The following is an 18,780-nucleotide window of genomic DNA, read 5'->3' as shown; positions in this document are numbered from 1 at the left end:
AATAAAAAAAACCCCAGATGACAACTGGCTACCAGAATTTAGCATCAAATTTAAAATCAAACTGCAAACCTAATTTAACATTCAATCTTTCGAGTTAGATCTTCAAACATCGTACTTGGGCAAAGCAGCCCCTGGTTTGTCTGAGGCTGCAGATCTCCCCCGAGCAGTGCAGCTCCCTCACCTGACCCTGGAGGGACCATCTACTGCTATTTTTGAAAGCACTTACTAAAAAAACCCAACACAGGAGCTTTTGCCTTAAGTGCTGGTGCTGCAGAGCAGACATCAGACCTGGAAGAGCAGGGTGGCCTCTGCAGGCCTCCTGACCCTCACAGGGGCAGATAAAGAGAATCCACAGAATGACTGCCTCGAAGCCAAACAGGTTTAACAGCCCTGCACCATCTCTGAGGCAAAAGGCAATTTGCTTGGTATGTCACAGATAAAACGTGCCTGTGTTGAGGCAGGGTAATGAGACATCTACTCCATGCCACTTCAAAAGGTTAACAACTCAAAGGTTGCAACACTCCCATCTCCTTGCCTGCAAAGGCTGCCCTACCTAGTCCCACCATCACTCCCTTTGGCTCCCTGTTCCAACACAAAGGAATTAAAAATTAAGGAAAAATAATTGTATCTAAAACTAGAAATCTACTTTTGTTACTTTTAGTAGCAACTTCTTCAATGACACTTCTGAATTCGCACTTTACTGAAGGTTACCATTCACTCACCTCTCCATTTAGTGAGTCAAAGGAAGAAGAATTAATTAATCCCTGTCCCCTCCTTCCCTGCACAAGCCAAACTCCTGGGATAGGGATGAGAAAATGGATCACGCCTTCATTGTCCCAGTCACATCCATTTTCTGAATGGGACTAGCAGGAAAATTCTCAGCTCCCCTCTCCTGTTCCTATCTCCTATGTCAATGAAAACAGTAAAGAGCCAGGTCATTATGATCACAAGCATAGCACATTTCTTCATGCTGGAAAAATGGTGCCTGGATTATGAGTCAACACCAAGCTTCTGCACCAACAGACACTTCAATCAGACATCAGTCACTAGAGGAAGCACAAAGAGACAGTGACAATGGTATCATCATGACACAGGTTCTTCCAATTCTGTGTCACAGAGTCAAGTCCACCCTAGGAAGCAACCACCAGAGCAGTGACAGAGCACACTGTCAACACCCTCAGAAAAAGCAGGACACACTGAGTGCCATGTGGAGGCTGCCTGCACCACCCCAGAGCAGGGTTGGACCATCACAAGGAGAAGTCTTGCACACCCCCTTAATTGTTGAAAAAAAAACCTGGCGGGCTGCATCTTCCCCACATCACATCACATCACCCCACATGGAAAAAGGGAAGAATCCAACTAAGCCATCCTTTTTATCTCAAATGAACAGGATTCATCAGCAGTGAGAACAGACCTGGGTCTGTGTCACTGCATCCCTCAGCCAGCTTGCTGAAGATTCCTTGGAATGGGTGGCAGGGAGGAACAGTGCAGTGTTACCCTCTGGTATAACTGACCTGCCCATGGTGCAAGAACAGCTTTCCAGTGGCACCAGGATTTAGGCCTCAAGACTTTCTGGTTCATGAGGAAGCCAACATTTATTCATACTTGGGTTACCATCTTGTCACCAACAAGAAAAAAGGACACTGACCTGCATGTCCCTTAACTCTGGGAGTTTAAGCACTAACAGGCTGACCCTTAAAGACTTGCCTACTAGGTTTTCAGCTCAGAAAAACAGGCAAGTATTTAGTACATAATTAATCCTAAATTGGACATTACTTTAAAACTGTCTGAAAGCAGAAGTTAAGCAGCACAGGATAAAAGGATAAATGGCATCTCTGACACAGTAAAATAAAAACAACATAGCAAAACTACTCTGCGTCAGTAAGAGGTAAGAAAACACCCAACAATTAACTCTACAGCAGCAATTTTAGTAGCCATAAAGCTGCACAGAGCAGAGCACTAACCATGGACATTCACCTTAATTGTCTCTATACACTTGCCTAGTGGATGGCCTCATCTCATCTATCACCTAGTCTCTTTCTGTTTTTCCTCACCTACTGCCAACAAATAGTGCCAGGAGAACTACACATTGATCTGAAAAGGGAGAGTGAAAACACTGGAGACATTGACAGCCAAGGAGCTCAGGGCAAGAGAAACAAGACCTGAGTCACTGGAGGGGCTGTCAGTCTAAAGAAAGTTTCAATCATCATGCAAGGAAGCTATTACATGAACATTAAACCAAACTCCTATTTATAGAACCTAAATTACAGTAGACAAGCTGAAACATACTGGCTCCCACTAAACCAATTCAGTTGATATAATGGAAAGGGATAAAAATGTGTTCTCATTCTACAGCAAAGTAATTGAAGCACAAGGAGAAGACATCACAACTACAACTTTGGACAGTGCTAGAAGTCCAAAAGAGAAAACCACCACTTTATCCTTGCCCAGCTCTCAACTCACTTGAAGCAGGTATGCCCTTGATGTCCTTGAGTAATTTTTCCATTTTGAAGGAAAAAATGCAGGAATAGGAAAATTAAGTCTCAGTTTTGCAAGGATTAAAAAAAAAAAAAAAATCCAAAACAACTTTGTTCCTATTTGTAAGAACTTTTGCATCTGGTCTTATCTTGAGGGTGTTTTCTAATGTCCCAGTCATCCTCAAAGTCACAGAATACACTGAGATGAGAATAATTCCTTTTGTTAGGAGAATTGTTCACAGCAAGAGTTTTTCCTCCCAGGAACTACATGCTGCCTCTAACTGTGAGAGCACATGTTTAACCACAGCACACACTCATTCCTTGTCACAACTACTAACTGCAGCACTGGACAGGATGGTTAAGATAATCTCATTTCTTAAAATTCTTTGGAGTTTAAAGCATTTCATTCCCTCCCAAATGATCACTCTAAAAACAGGACACTGCAGTTCCAGTGATTTTCAAAGGAAATAAACCCAGATACTCCTTTAATCCCCAAGCCTACCAGTTTCCTCATGGTGGCTCTTTGCTCAGCATCCTCCCTTAAACTTTTCAAGTACTGCTCAAGGCACTCAACTCTTTATATTGATCAAGAGGTGGATTCAAGTAGAAAACAAGGAACCTAAAAACAGCTTGCAACACTTTTAAGTGTGTTTCCAGGTAGAGATCAATGAGGTAGTGGGAACAATGGCAAACAACAGACCATCATCAATACAAACTTGGTAAGAGACATTTTCTTAATTACTCTAACCCATGTTTGGATTAAGACAGTCCACATTAGTTCCAGGATGGCTGCATGTCTGTCTGAAAAAAAAATCATGTACTGATCTCTCTGGAAAGCTAAATAATTTAAATACAAAACCATCAGGAATTACAGCTAGACAACTTCCCCCTTTCTGAATATTTTCCTTGGAACTTTTTGGTTGCAGCCTGTGCATTGCATAGGGCTTAGAAGGCTATTACTCTTGGAAGCTATACTCCCAAATTCTTTCCTTTACTGGAAGATGTGAGGTTGATGATTTGTAAAGAAGAAATGTATTAAAGCCCCTTACCACTGGACCACATTCAAACAGCAGGCAAGCAACAAGTTTAAACCCACTTTCCAGGCCAGGAATCAGAAATGAAAATGTCCTCAACACTAAAATGTATGCGTGTCTTCACTCTACCCCACACGCTTCTGCAGTGTCTCTCTCATAATAAAACAAGGCTTGTTCAAAGATTACAGCAAAGACTGGAAAATTCAAAACAGCTGCTCTGGAAAGAAAAAAAAAAACATTAACAGAATAGAGCCATTGACATCAGAGCTCTCCTGGTAGACCTCTCATCCCATGCACAGCAAGTGCTCCCATGCAGAGAGGAGGAGCAGAGGCTGGGATTCCCATCCACGGTGCATCACACAGCACAGGGAAACCTTCATCCCCACCCTGAACCCCAGGGGCATTGAAGAAAGCAGGAAAAAAGAAAGCTACCCTATTTGCTTGCTCATTGACTGCACACACTACCACTGCACTCACAGGTTCAACTCTATGACTGGCATCAAGGAACAGATTGCTGTAGTTCTTGGAGCCTGCACCCAGTAGGTAATTAAGTTTTTTCACTGCCACAGCTGCCTTCCTCAAGCTCTAACCTCAGGGGATTCCCACGCTGGGAAGTTTCACCCCCCACCACGACTGCCTAGAGGGTGAACTGTGCAACTTCTCCATTTCAAGGTTCTCCTTGGGAGCCTTCAGACAATACAACACCAGCTGAATTAAACTAGCACACTACTGGTAAAGCAGCTTTGTACTAGTGATCACAAATCCCCTCTAGGCTTTTGTCAAGCAAACAGAAAGACCTAGAAAACTGTCAGTCCTGATTATGATGGAGGGGCTGAGTCCATCATATGGGATCAGAGCTTTAAGCATGCTGTGATCCCTGTAAGGGTCACAGGAAAACACAAACACACTAGAAACTGGCTTTCCTCTACACGACACACAAGACAGTCTCCCATTCCTCTTGCAAGTAAGCATTCAAAACTTTAGCAGCTGACTAAAAGGGCTGAGTCTGAAGTACACTGTACATTTTTATTAAGAGAGATAATGATTTGGACAGGGATCTTGATTTCTCTAGGAGAAACCCCATCCACACAGTCTAAGCAATTCTTCAACGCTAAGAGAAGGAAAAAAAAATACTCCCCATGAGCAGTGTGAAGTTCTTGAAATTCACTGTTTTGAAATTAGTGTTTTCAAACCTAACCACTCCAAAAGGCTCCAGGCAAATTAGAACATCAACAAGAAGATAAAAGTTATTCCCCATGAGGGTAGGGAACTAGCACACAACAAGACCAGATCACATCTGAAAAACAGCATAAATCCCAAACCTCCACAACCATGTAGTCCATGTGGTGAGCTACTCACAGGTCCACTGGCCCAACTTCCAATGAGGCATCTATTATTCCTCTATTCTGCTGAAGGAAAAGGAAGACCTAAAGCAGTGAACCTTCAAAGTACTTTGAGAGATTCTTCCTCACCTAATCCCCACACACTGCATCAAGATATTTAAATAAAAACTGAAAGTCAGAAAGCCAAAAAGCTTTATCTGTACACATACCTCAGCTACACAGCAGGGGAAATAAAACCCCACACAAATTCACAGAGCAAAATATATTACACTAATTTATCCACCTTGAATCAAAATCTTAGTGATGTCCCTCGGAGCTCAAGTTAGAGCTACTGAGTAACTCTAATTCACAATTCTGGCCTACTTTAATGAGTAAAAAATGGAACTAAAGCCTCTTTACTAAATGCCCTTTAATATCAGCTGAAGGTCCCTGTCTGCTCTTGCTGTGTATGGGAATTGTAACTGTAAGAGCTGTTCTTGCTTCCAATGGAAAGATGTCCCAAGCAAGATAGGAAGAACTAAGCCTGCAGCTTGCCTAAAACCCACAGCCACACCTACTTTCAATGCCAGATTGTAAATTTTTATCAAGAACAAGTTCACAATGGCAGATTTTCTTCCTATTTGTAGGAATCTAGAAATTGCTGCCAAGCAATTCACAAGCCATAAAAGCAGGCAACTGATCGTCCTTGTCCTCACGTAATTGCTGCATGGGAAGGGGTCCTGCAGGCTGCACTTTGAAACCCCCAGTGCAAAGGGTAGGCAGGACAATCTCCTGAAAGCCAGAGGTGGAGTCCTGGAAGAAAACCAGTAATGGCAAGATCCTTCCGAAAATCATTTGCTGGCAGCAGAGTATCCAGCCAAGGCAGAACCAGCATTTTTGTTGCCCTTGTTATCCATGGGTAAATGGGGAAAATAAAGCCTTGTCCACCTCCACGAAGACCAGCTGTCACAAAAGGCTCTGTCACATCACTATAAGAGATTATACTACAATAAAAAAAAAGCTTGCTGTAAAGAAAACCCCAACTTTCATTTACAGCTGCTGTGGGAAAGAACCTCAGTGAAGTAGGAGCCCAGTCTGAGGGCACAGTTCATCCTGCAGAGAGCAATGATACCACAGCACTCTCATCTGAAGAGCAGCTCCTTTTGGGACTGCCAGCAAAAGAATGGTGTCATCCCAAAGAAAGCATTACAGAAAACATAACTATACAGATCTTTTGTGCTCCATGTATGCATTCATTGCCCAGCCCCAGTGCCTTCGGCTGGAGCAAAGCTCTTGTGTGGTTAATTAGTAACTGCAGCTGAGTCCTGTTAACTTGTAAACTCCTGAGGCCTCCACAATCATCAGGTTTCAGCTCCCAGAATGACAGGCACCACACTTACTCTGTCCTTCAAAATAGGATTCCTTGATGAGCAAGGCTGTTGTTTCATAAACACTGAAATTATTATACCAAACAATTCATAAGTGAAATGCTTCAATATAAAGAAACACAAGTAAGTCCTAACCACACAAGCTTTCTTTGCTTTGAAGTTTCTGTTTAATCTAGGGCTTAGATATTTTAAGACAAGTTGGTTACAAGACAAGTTGTTTTTCTAGTATTCTTTCACTAGTCCTTTCAAGCAGATATCATCACCAGTAGGTGAAGAGCAAGTCTGAGTAATGTTTTTAAATCACAAAAATAACCACAAACACCCATGTAAGAATCCCAATTTCAACATGCCAGCCAACCCAGACAAAGAAACACCTCTGGCATTACTGGTTGTGTACTACAACAACCCAATCCTCAAAGCCAAATGACCTATATGATGCCCCATTGACAACATGGAAGTGTGGAAAATCCTGGAAGCCATTCTTCAGTGAAAACTGGCTGTCTACCAAAATTCTGGAAAGCTCCAAGACAATTTTAACAGAAAACATGACAACAGTGGCTCAAAGATCCCCAAGGACACCTACCTATGACCCTTCAGAGTGGCAAGTTACTACAGACGAAGCCATAAACAGGGAAAAAAAGACTTCTGAGTAAAGGAGGACAAAAAAAAGGAAAGAGTTAATGGAGACATGCTCTTCTCAGGATGCATGTTTTGTACAACATTACACTTAGCCCTAGTTTATTCCCAGCATAGCTTATTCTACCAACTATTGGGCCATACAGATTTCCTGGCCAAGGAAAAAGGTGCATTCCTCCAGAAGAAGGTTAATGACAGACTGCTGCATCTTGTTTTCTATGATTATATATTGGTGAAAAGTGAAACAAAACCCCATCACTTGATAGTCCTGAAATGACTCAGTGACCTTGGCAGGAGCCAGACTGGATTAACCACCTGGTATGGACTGTTAGCCATGGGCTGTGGGCAGTAGCTCATTAGCATCAAGTATTTACACTCCTATTTGTAGCTGGTAGGCTGTAATTCAGGACCTTGTCAAATTAACTAGAGTGCCAGGTTGCACTCACTAGGGTATGGTTCAGAGTACTCTGTGTTGAGGGCTAGTTTTACAAGCTCCATTAGTGAAATTGGAAGGGACTCAACAGTAGAAGTGCCATTGGCCTACCTAGACTGGCAATTGCACCACAGCTCTGTAGAGGCACATAAGCAAATGCAAAAGTGAGCTCTTGCTAAGTATTAATGAAAAAAGCACAGCTTGGTGGTCTATAGATTCGCTTAACACCACGTGGCCACTGCTTCACTCCCATCCTACTTGATCCTGACTAAGCTGCTATATGACTAACTCAGGACTCTTAATATTGAGCAGGCATTAAATGTTTAAAGGAGGTGAAGTAGTGAGACTTTGAATCCTCCAGGTCTTAATTCCTGTGCACTAGGATGTGTGCCCTCCAAGTGAGCAAGACAAAATGTGACACCAGACAACACCAGGAATATGAGTAGATCTTGTCACAGTCTAGTGGCACTGATGCTCCAAGTTAAGCAACCTAATAACCCCCACAATACTTCCCCCCACTCAAATGATTTCTTCAATAAAACAGGGAGGAGACTCAGGCTCATAACACATATGAAGTGTGAGGTGGCTCACATCCTCGTTTCCTAAATTACCAGCTAGAGTGGTACTATAGCCTGACGAAACAAAACCTACCTTTGGATGGCTTCATACAGAACTGACAATCAGAAATGTACTTCTAGACCCATCTCTCTCTGCCACTAGCACTACACAGCTACAGACAGGAGACACCCACTACTGGTGTTTGTTTCTGTGTAACAACTGACAAAGGTTCAGTGTTGATTAGACAGGTTCACAGAGAGAAATAAGCATCCAGGACTATTTAATAAAGACAGTATCGAAAGAATACTGTCCCAGAACTTCCTGAATCACAGCCTGATGAGATCAGTAGGCTTCCATGGGGAACAAAATAAATTGGCCCTTTTCTAATACTTTCTCTAAGCAGCCCCAGCCATTGTCAGAAATTACCTACTGCAGAGGATTCACTGTGATTGTTCTTATGCCCTCAGAGTCAACAGAAGTTCACTGAGAAAACGCTCTGCTCCTCAAACCTCATGTCAGCAGAGAAAAAAACAAAACTCAAAAGAAAAAATCTCAGACCTGGAAGGACACTGTGATGGTTAAAGTACCCGATCAGTTTCCTACACTAATGAATTCGCTCAGAAGTTGATATTCTGCCTCTTGGGTCTATCCTGCTCCAACACTGGCTGTGAAATGCTGTTGGCTGCACAGACTGACCTGAAGTTTACATCTGTGCCTATTACAGATAACCTCTACAGACACAGAGAAAGCAGATAGGAGCATGGTTCACCTGTGGTGGAATTCACTCCCATCAGCTTTAGCACAGGAAAGCATTTGCTAACTGAGCAAACAGCTGAGGGGAGGAAAAGGCAACTTCTTGTGTTTGTCAAATGACAAGAATTGTGAACAACTGGTTAAAAAGCAATCAAAGAACCATACCCAACACAGGCATCAAACTCAAACCTCTACTGCTCAAGCCATTTAATTCACTTACTCCTCTTCCTGCCAGCCACCTGAAACACACATTTCTTCCTACTCTCAGCAGCAGAAGGACTCCTCAGCTAGGCTCATCACCAAAGCTGCTCTTCTAGTAGCCTCTCTTCTCCTGGTCCCTATAAAATGTTCCCAGCAGGGAGCCCAGGAAGAGCTGGAGCTGCTCCCTGATGCATTCCCCTTGGAGCCTCTCCCTGGGCATACCAGCAGGAGGGCTGCCTGCAGTCACCCACATCCACTGCTCTCCGCTGGCACGAGCACGCATCCCCCAGGAGCTCTGCAAGGCCAGCAGAGCTCTTGGCAGTGCAGTACCTGCGGGTGCTGCGCTGTCACACAGCCAAGGAACAGTTTGTCACGAGGCAACCCCCACCCCCACATGCAATTTTTGTTCAGGGAATAAATCTGCAGGCATAGCATGCTAAGACTTCTGTTTCTTGGTGGCAAATTCCTTCCCACCTACCACTCCCCTACTCTATTCACACAGAAAAGTCTCCACGCTGGACCTCCTCAGCACTCTCTCTGTTACAGGAATTTCCCAAAAAGGATCAGAGGAGGTGCCTTTTATTAGCTAAGCAGCCTTGAAAACGATATTGTTTTCCAAGAAGTTTTACGTGCCTTTCATAATCCCAGAAAGGATTTATGTAGTTTCTTCCAGTTTCTCGTAATGCTGCAGTCACAGGGTTACACGGAAAAAGTGCCCAGGAGACAGACAACCTGCTAGATAAACTAGAAAGTGAACATTCATACCTACTAAATCAAAGTTACTCAAGGAAAGACTGGACTCAGATTCAGCAGGTCATAAAACTTGAAAGGAACCAGGAAAGAAGCCACCTACAAACCTGGATTAGAGCTGCACCAGAAAGATAAGTGACCTAATAACAAAAAAGCCCCTCAGACCAAGTGACCTAATAACAGAAAAAACCCTCTCAGACCAACAATAGTAATGCAGAACTTTGGATCCCTGGGCCATGAATTACTTGCTATCCTACCTGTTTCCAAAAAGAGGATCTATGTGCTCAAAAGAGAAGTAGGTCTAGGTATTCTTCTCTGCACTCAAAAGTCAGAGGTTTATGTTTCAGGCTGCTGGGACTTGGTTATCTTTCAAGGGGGAGGAGGAACTAGAAAAGAAATGGACAAATTTTTTCCCCAATGTCCACTCGAAATCAACCACCAAACACACATGATACTAAAACCAGACAGTGCAAGACCAACAAAGCCTGAAGAAGGTATCATTAAGCTGAATCTGACAACGTTTTTAGGGGAGAAAAACCCTTTTAAAGTCCAGCTGGCAATTATTTTAATAAGGAATCTAGGAGTTTTCTCAAGGCTTCCATGTGATTAAGAAAATGAGAGCTCAGAACTGCTGCACAGTTATTGTGGCTTCTTTGCAACAGGTTATTAAGCTCTGATCTGTAGTATAAAAAAATAGTGGAAACAGATACAAATAAGATCAAAACATATGACTCAAAGTCCCCAGATAAGGAGGACTCCCACTGAGAAACTGCTGCCCTCCAAAGCCATCCAGGCCACCAGGAACACAGCTGTAGAATGGCTTGCAGAAAGTGGGCCAATCTTGAAATATTAGTATTACACCATGAGCCTTTTCAAACTGAATTTCTGTGGGTCCAGCAAACATGGAGCTAGAAATAGAAAGCTTTGGATTTAGGATCACACATGTAGAGATCTGCCTGTGAAAAACACCAAGAGCAAGTGCCAGAGAGCATTGAAGCAGAGACGTAGAGAGACTGTCAAAAAGGAACAGAAAACAAGGAAAAAAAAACAACAACAAAAAAAAGCAGGTCCACACATACATTGACAAGAAAAAGAAGATCAGTGGAGACAGTTCACCAGGTTCTTTCCAAAAATGACTCTGTGGCTCATTCAATCCCTGCTGCAGATTAGGAACCATCACACAAATCAATCCTGGAACAGGTAACACCTTGCTCCCCTTTACTGTAATAGCCAACATTAGATTAGCTGGGAATGAACTCATTTCAAATGAAATACCTCTTTGCTCTGAGCAAAGTCAGGCAGGTCCTTTCCTAGGCCAGTACAGAAGGTACCTTAGACTCCCTTGCATTAAATTTGAATGATTGAATTCAAGTTAAGCACTCAGTCTGCTTAACCTGTAGACAAGTAGATTTGACAGCTCTAGTAAAAGTTTAAGGTCTGTTTTTAGAACAGAAAAATCACACATATTTCAAAATCTACTTAAGTATTTATTTATTTGCAAGTAAACCATGCTTTTTAGAGGAGAAGCTTGTTTGTGGACTGCTTCAGGAATCATGTTTATTCACACTTTAAGAGATTAGACCAGCAAGGGGGTGGGAATGTGCTGAAGCTCTCTTAAAATTAAGTTTCTTGCCTGGCAGCATGGAAGTGAAACAGATACTTATTTTGCAAGTGTAGTCAAAGAATGTTAACAATAGGCCCACCACCAAATCCTCCAGCTGTTCAGCCTAAGCACTAGAACAACTACAGAACTACCCATTTCATCTTCTGCAACAGTACAAAGATGTATATCCTGCTGTGTTTGGATTTTAATCACCTCCTTGTAACCCTCCATTCCATGTTTAGGTTAAGAAGGTTTTGCTTCTGCCTAAAATGCGAGTTTCAAAACCTCATCTACCCAGCTAACTATCAAACTTATTAGAAAAAAAAAATCCTCTCTCCTCAAATCAAAGTTTTAACTAGCAGCACTATCACATGAACTGCCTTTTGCACCCAAGAGTGGTAGCAGGGGCCTGGGTATCAAAAAAGACACACTTAAGAGTTTTGAAGCAAGCTGGCTGTGGCAGAAGATCAATGTGATGGGAAGGGGATGATTAAAAACTGTAAGCTTATTTATTTCCAGCACTCTACTGGAGAGTAACACGCAATTTGATTCTCACCCTTAATTTGGTACATTCTCATGGGAATTTGGCAAGGCTGCTCTGAAGAAGAAAGTTGGAAGAGCTCTTGCAAAAGACACTGTGCTATGCCAGATCAAGCCAGCTATCAGTTATTTACATTCATTTCAAAGGACACAAAGGAAGCCACTTATTTCCACTATATCTGCACTTTTTAAAGAGAAACCAGTTAGGACAAAACTGATCCTAACACAGGGCTTGCCCATACAGACCAACCAGCATAATGACTCTGGAGTAAACATTTAAGTATGCTCAAACGAGCCTGAATTAATTCCCAACTACAGAGACTATTGCAGGCCTCAGCACTGGCAGGAGGGAACACACACGTCAACAGCCATCCTGAACTTGTGCTACTGGGATGTTTCCTAGCACAGGCAAGAGACTGGCTACCAGGGAAAGGGATCTCTAGTCTGCACCTTCCAAGCCACCCAGGAGAATTTTTAAGAATCCTATTTTAAGCACCAGTTTCAGGAACTCTAAGGAGGAATTTGGCTTAGCCACTCTTGCAGGATTAACGCGCACACCTAATTCTCCCAGCTGTTAAATAAAAGGACTGTGCTAACACACAGGAGTGCATTCCATCCTTTCAGACCTGGGAAATAAACTACCAACATAACATGCATTTCTTCAGACACACTGCTGCATACAGAACTAGAACACACCCACAAGTCTCACTACAGGCTAAGAACCCTATGGTGCTATCTGGAGTCTGAACCACAGGGACAGAGAGGAAGAAGAACCACCCTTCACTCACACATGCAGCAAAATCCACCTTAACCAGACAACAGTAAAGTGACACCATTGAGTTTCCCACATCCAAGCTGCAGATCCTGCAGTGTAGAAACCACAGCCAAGGGAGGCCCTCCCTCATCTCTCCTTCAACACCTTCAAAACCAAGTAAGACTTCCCCATCTCTACACACAATCTGAAAGAGATAAAGATAACCACCACTGCACTGGTCAGTAAAAGGCAGGAGTACATTCATCTTCTATACATAAAGATGAAATAAACATGAGGTAACCTTCCAAACTCCCAAAACTGAGTTAACAGGATGAAGAAGATCCAATGCCATGACACAAGAGATTTGCATGCGGACAAAACAGCAACTGAAACTTAAGTCGTAATTTAAACTTATCTGGAAAGAACATTCACCAATTCACAACGTTTTTTTTCAAGGTAATTTATGCAGTTAATAAAAGGTGAGCTCAAATATTCCCCACTAGATTCCCCCTCTCAAGCAAATCACCCCCCAGGAACCGAGCTGTTCCATGGTACTTTGATCAGATCTCCCTGGGTATGAACCCAAAAACCTGGTGGCACTCCAAATAGCCATTTTTTTTCCAGCACAGGAGTCCACACATCCAAACTGTCTGAAATTTCACTTAACAACTACCTTGAAAGCTCCCTCCTGCACAGGTCACAGAGCATTATTATTTGCCTTAAAGAGAGGAACAGATTTTAAAAAGAAAATGAAAATAGGTTTCTTCCTTACTCATAAGAAGGGTGTTTTTTCCTTACTCATAAGCAATTCTTCTAACAAGAATTGAGTTGCATTTGCCAAGTCAGCACCACCTATAATTAAGAGAAAGGTGTAAAGCCTCAGTCCCATTCTGATGCAACTAATACACAAGCTACACCAAAGAGTTACAGTGTCACATCTTTGCTGAGCCTGTGGTCCTGAAGCACAGGGTAATCTGGGGAAAAAGAGCTGTAACTCTGAAGTGCAGCACCAACAGGTGCTTTGGAATGTATTTTAAGACATTGAAATGATTTATGAGTTACAAGATCAAAGTGTCAATCAAAGCAACTAGAACACGAGCAGAGAGCTGAGGTCGGCTGGCTGAGCCTATGAATGGAGCTAAAACGCCTTGTTTATCTCAGCACGTGTGTGCACTGAGCCTGAAAGGCACCGAGCAGCCCACCCACTCCTCCCAGTCAGGCCAGCTGAAAAAGCACAGAGAAGACACAGCCAAGGAATGGGCGCGGATTCCCGTCAGTGGTTCTCACTATAACGGACAGATGAGTGGAAAAAGCAAGAAGGAAAACAACCTTGCTTGGCACCGTGCCCACACACACATCCCAGTGCAGTGGGGGAAAAAGGCTGGGGGCACATCCCAGCCGTGGATCAGCTTTCTGGCCCAGGGAACGAGCAGATCTGGCAGATGTCTAAATACTGGTCACTCACAGTCCGGAAAGCACCTTCCTGTGAGCAGGAACCTGAAGCCCCACTGCAGAGCTCCCTTGCTGCAAGCAGGTGGATGCTGACCACCACCGAGCAGCACCTCCCCATCACGCTCCCGCCCCAGGCATGAGCCCACCTTTCTTGAACTCCTCCAGCATGGCATCGAGCTTGGTGTCATTGAAGACAAAGTGCAGCGGGTGGTTGTAGAAGCGGGTGATGGTCTTGAGCGGCGTGCAGTCATCGGGGTCCACAAAAGCCAGGTCCTTAACGAAGAGCAAGTCCACGATGTTGGAGCGGTCGCCCTCGAAAACAGGGATGCGGGTGTAACCGCTCTCCATGATCTCGGACATAGTGTTGAAGTCGAGCACGGCCTCAGCGGCGATCATAAAGCAGTCTCGGAGTGGAGTCATCACGTCCTCCACAGTCTTGGTGCGCAGTTCCAGGGCTCCTTGGATAATGTTGAGCTCCTCCTTGACTAGATCGTTATAAGGGTCGGTGACCCGCAGCATCTCCAACAACTTCTCACGGTTATAGACCGTGCCGATCTCCTGGCCCAGGACACAGTCCAGCAACTTGCTGACGGGGTAGGAGGCCGGGAAGGTCATCATCATGAAAAACTTGGTGAGGAAGATGGTGTTGGCGCCCACGGCCAGGCCGTGCCGAGAGCAAATAGCCTGCGGCACGATCTCGCCGAAGATGACGATACCGATGGTGGAGACCACCACGGCCACCAGCCCAGAGCCGGCAATGTCATCCAGCAGGATGGTAAGGGTGGTGTTGACCAGGACATTGCCCAGCAGGAGGGAGCACAGCAGGTAGTTGCCCTGACGCCGCACAGGCTCGATGCGCTTGGCGTAGTTCTTCTCTTTGTCCGTGCCACAGTTCTGCACGATGCGCAGTTCCATGGGGTCCAGGGCCATCAGGCCCAGGTTGAGACCACTGAACATGCCCGAGAGGCACAGGAGGAGCGAGATGAAGATGACCTGCAGCCAGAAGGGCAGCAGGAACTTCTTCTCCTCGCCCACGATCATCTTGGTGTCCTCACCGTCATGGTAGATCCACGTGGTCTCGCCCCAGGGCGGGGGTCCCGCCGGCCCCTCGGCGCCCGCCAGCCCTCCGGGAGCCCCGGGCCCCAGGGCGGCGGCGGCGGGGGCCGAGACGGAGGTGCACAGGTAGTAGGACTTGCTCTTCTCCGTTTTGCGCAGGGGCTTGATCTCGATCTCGATGATGCCCGAGGTGCGGCGGTTGAGCACGATGTGCGGCAGGATGATGATGTCCGAGGTGCGGATGCCGCAGCGCTGCGGGGCCCCGCCGCTGCCCGCCGACCCGCCGCCGGCCCCGCCACCGCCGCGCCCCGCCGACCCCGCCGCCGCCCGCCCGCCCCGCCGCCGCTCGTGCTCCGTGAAGGCGATGCGCGACCACGTCTCGTTGTTGATGTTCTGCCCGTAGACCCGCAGCTTCACCCGCGTCCGTTCGCTCACCCGCAGCGCGCCCCTCCATGAAGGAGACGTCGTCCGTGTCCTCCAGCCGCAGGCCGATGATCACCGTCTCCTCCGCCGCCGGCGGGGCACGACGGCGGCGGGCGGCGCGGCAGCGGCGGCGGCCGGGGGCCGCCGGCCCAGGCAGCCGCCGAGCAGCAGCAAGAGCAGCACCCGCGCCCCCCGGCCGCCCCCCGCCATGTTCCCCACCGGGCAGCGCGGCCATCTTTAGTCAGGGCTCCGCGCCGCCGCGTCCCCGCATCACCGCGCAGCGCCTGCGGCGTGCCCCGGCTGCCCCGGCGGCGGCGGCGGCGGGCGCGGCGGCGGCGGGCGAGGCGCGGGCTCGGCTGCCCGCGGGACCCGACGGGCGGCGACTGTCGGGCCAGGCCGACCAGCGCCGCCTCTACCCGCGCCCGCCCCGCCCCGCCCCGCCCGCCGCTCGGGGGAGGGGCCTTCGCCCTGCGCCGCCAATCAGCGCCCAGCCGCTCCCCAATCAGCGCCAAGCCACGCCTCCTCTGCGCCCCGCCCCCTCCCCAGCCCCGGGGGCGCGTGACTCCGGTGTGTACGCCGGGCGGGCGGGGGCGGAGCCGACCGTGCGGCCGTGGCCAATGGCGACGGCGCTCGGGGCCGAAGGGGGCGGAGCCTTAGGAGGGCGCGACCAATGGGGACGCGGTGCGGCCGGCGCGCGCTGCGCTCTGCAGGAGCGGACCCGGGAGCGCCCGCGCTGGGCGCAGGGCGGCCGAACGGGCCCGGCGATCCCGCTTCCCCTCCGCGACCGCCCCGGCCCACGGCGACCGCCGCTCCCCTCGGACCCGCCGCCCCTCTCGCCCCCTTCAGTGGCCCGGGAGCGCCGCCCCGCGTCCGCGCGCCGCACCGGTCGGCGGTCGCGCAGCGCCCCCTGGGGGTCGCGCCGTGCCTCGTAGGCCCGGCCCGACGGGGCGCACCCCGGTGCCTCTCGCCCGGATCTGCTGCGGCGGAGGCCACTCTCTCAGCCGTGCCCGTTCCCCAGTCGGCCCCGAGCCGCCGCCGGTGCAGTACCGTGCGACGTTCAAGAAATGGACCTGTCGCACTGCGGCCCCCGGTCACCCTCTGCCTCGACACCTCCCCATTAAATACCGAATACGGACAGGCCGCGCTCCTCCCTCACCTCTGCTCTGCTCCACGGCCCCGTGCCGCGGCGTGGGGTGATCGGGGCCGGGTTTTGGGGCTCCCGTCGGGGACATCCAAAGCCGCCCCAGCTGTCTCGCCCTGCTCATTCTCAGCTCATGGATGCACGGAAAGCCGAGAGCCCCGATTCATGAAAGCATCTGCGAATTCCCTGTGCCACGTCCCACCTGAGAGCCCTGAGAGCCCGGCTGTTTCCCAAGCCTCGGCTGCTGTGCCGCAATCCCAGCCGGGGCAACACACACCCCACGCCCGGCCGACATCGCTCCGTGCCCATCACTTATGAAGGAGCTGGGAAACAGTTCAGCGTCCTGGAGAGCCAGAGACAAACAGCCGTGGGAGCAACCAGTGTGGCTTGTGGTGGCTGACACCCTTTAGAGGCGGTAAAACACTCTCCCTGCATCACCTGCTGTTCAAGTGCTTGGAAAATGGAAGAATAAATTGTGCAGGGCAAGCCAATAAGATGTGAAGAAGAGCACAGTCCTCTGGGGGCTGTAGCCACACATCTTTCCTGGTCCCAAACCTCATTCAGCTTATTCTGAGGGAGTTCTGCTCCCCTGAGGAGGTGACAGGTGTCCCTGAACCACAGCGACACCCTGCTAACCACAGGGTTAGCAGGGACTCAAGAATCCCTTCCCTTTCCCCTCCGAGTGAATCCGACCATCACAACCTCTGGTTACTGCCATCACAACACCCTCTCTGCCTGCCGAGGGAGGACACCAGTGCTGCAGAGCTTCACACTAGAACAGGATTTGGGCCATCTCTACAATCACCAAAATACAGACTGGGGTGTTGGACAGATTATGCCAGGGTTCCTCACATGGGATAGGGCTGCAGGACCTCCTCTTTTCATACACTGAGGGCTAAAAACCCCAAGGCTGTGCATGCACAAGTAAAGCCAAGCAAAGAGGACACCACTGCACCCCACAGCCTGGTGAGGACCTCTAATGCTCCACATCAAAGTCAAGTTCTCTTAGCTGCTTCCTTCCTGACATGCTGAGAATTTGGGAAAAACACAGTGCAATGCAATTATAGAGGCATTTGAGCCGTGGCCTTTTTCTGTATGCACAGAGCGGGGATCTCGCTGCGGGTGCAGCTATTCCCAGGCAAGTTGAAAGGCCATGCCAGGGACTCATGCTTTTTTAATGAAGGGATTTGCAGGTAGGACACCCCCTCACCCCACCTGCTCTTCCCTTCCCACTGGGAAGGCTGTCTTTGATAGCAGGAACTAATTGCTGCAAATCTCCCAGGATGAGCTGTTTGGGGACTTGGAAGAAGTCTTTGTAAGTAATCTAGGAAGAGGGCTGGGGGTGGTGTGTGTGCATTAAACAGCTCCTTCCTCCCAAGGTCCCATCAGTGAGGTCATTCCACATAACTTCAGAACAATTTCAGGTGTCCCAAACACCTGGACCCTCCTCAGCCACTGCTACTGCTATGGCAGAGCATCCTTGGCATTGGCCTGTTTCTTTTTGAACCCAAATTTTATTGGGTTTTGCTTCTTAACTTCCCCCATGCCACAGCAAGACGATGTTTAAATGGCAGAGATGGGAAATTTGGCCCCTTCTGTAAAATTACTGTGTGAGGAGGGGTGGAAATGGTCCCTTATTTCTAAGTTTGGCTGTTCAGCAGCCCCCAGCCTTTCCCAAGCACCTTCTGTGGGCCAGGTCCTGTGGGATTCATGCTGCACAGCAGGAATGTAGTCCATCCCCTTCTACCACACCCTAAAAGCCCTCCCACCTTGCTCTTTGCCTGCTGTGGGATGCAGCTGGATGTGTTTCTGCTTTTCCAGAACTGCTGAATTTCCCTGCAAAACTCTGTAGGTGAGATGCCTGCAGGAGACTCGGGGCTTTCCAACTGGATAGAGTCTGGGGAAAACAGAAACCTCAGTGGTCCTGCACAGGGAATCACAGAGCAACCCCCATGTCCCGGAACAGGCTGCAGGGCTGCAAATGAGACAGAGACTGTCCCTGCCTGTGTGCCCAAGTCACACAGCCACTGTCAGCCCCACAGTGAGGGGACTCACAGGACAGGTCCTCACTGCAACCAGGCAACCTGCCCCACCAGCCCTGCCAGGGAAACACAGCACCCACGGCCCTGTGGCAGCTACAAACACACAGCCTTTGAGCTCAGACATGTGTTTATTTCCTTTCTGGTGGAAGGCGTCACTGAGGCCATGTCCTCTCACCCCACTGACTTCCAACAGGGGTGTGGGGACACCACTGGCCAC

General features: G+C 48.1%; 1 protein-coding gene across 1 annotated transcript in view; it reads right to left on the bottom strand.

The window, feature by feature from the left end:
* CNNM2 (cyclin and CBS domain divalent metal cation transport mediator 2) overlaps positions 1 to 16,816 on the bottom strand; it is a 117,415-nt gene extending 100,599 nt beyond the window's left edge. The window contains 5 exon segments of the mRNA XM_030951332.1: positions 14,048 to 15,405; positions 15,407 to 15,477; positions 15,480 to 15,615; positions 15,956 to 16,357; positions 16,758 to 16,816. Of these exon segments, the coding sequence (XP_030807192.1) occupies positions 14,048 to 15,405; positions 15,407 to 15,477; positions 15,480 to 15,615; positions 15,956 to 16,357; positions 16,758 to 16,816 (2,026 nt within the window).
* Between the last annotated feature and the right edge of the window lie 1,964 nt (positions 16,817 to 18,780).

Source organism: Camarhynchus parvulus, chromosome 6 (assembly GCF_901933205.1).
Source record: "Camarhynchus parvulus chromosome 6, STF_HiC, whole genome shotgun sequence".
NCBI lineage: Eukaryota > Metazoa > Chordata > Aves > Passeriformes > Thraupidae > Camarhynchus > Camarhynchus parvulus.
The sequence above is the reverse complement of the archived record's forward strand: the minus strand, read 5'-3'. Positions and strand labels throughout refer to the sequence as shown.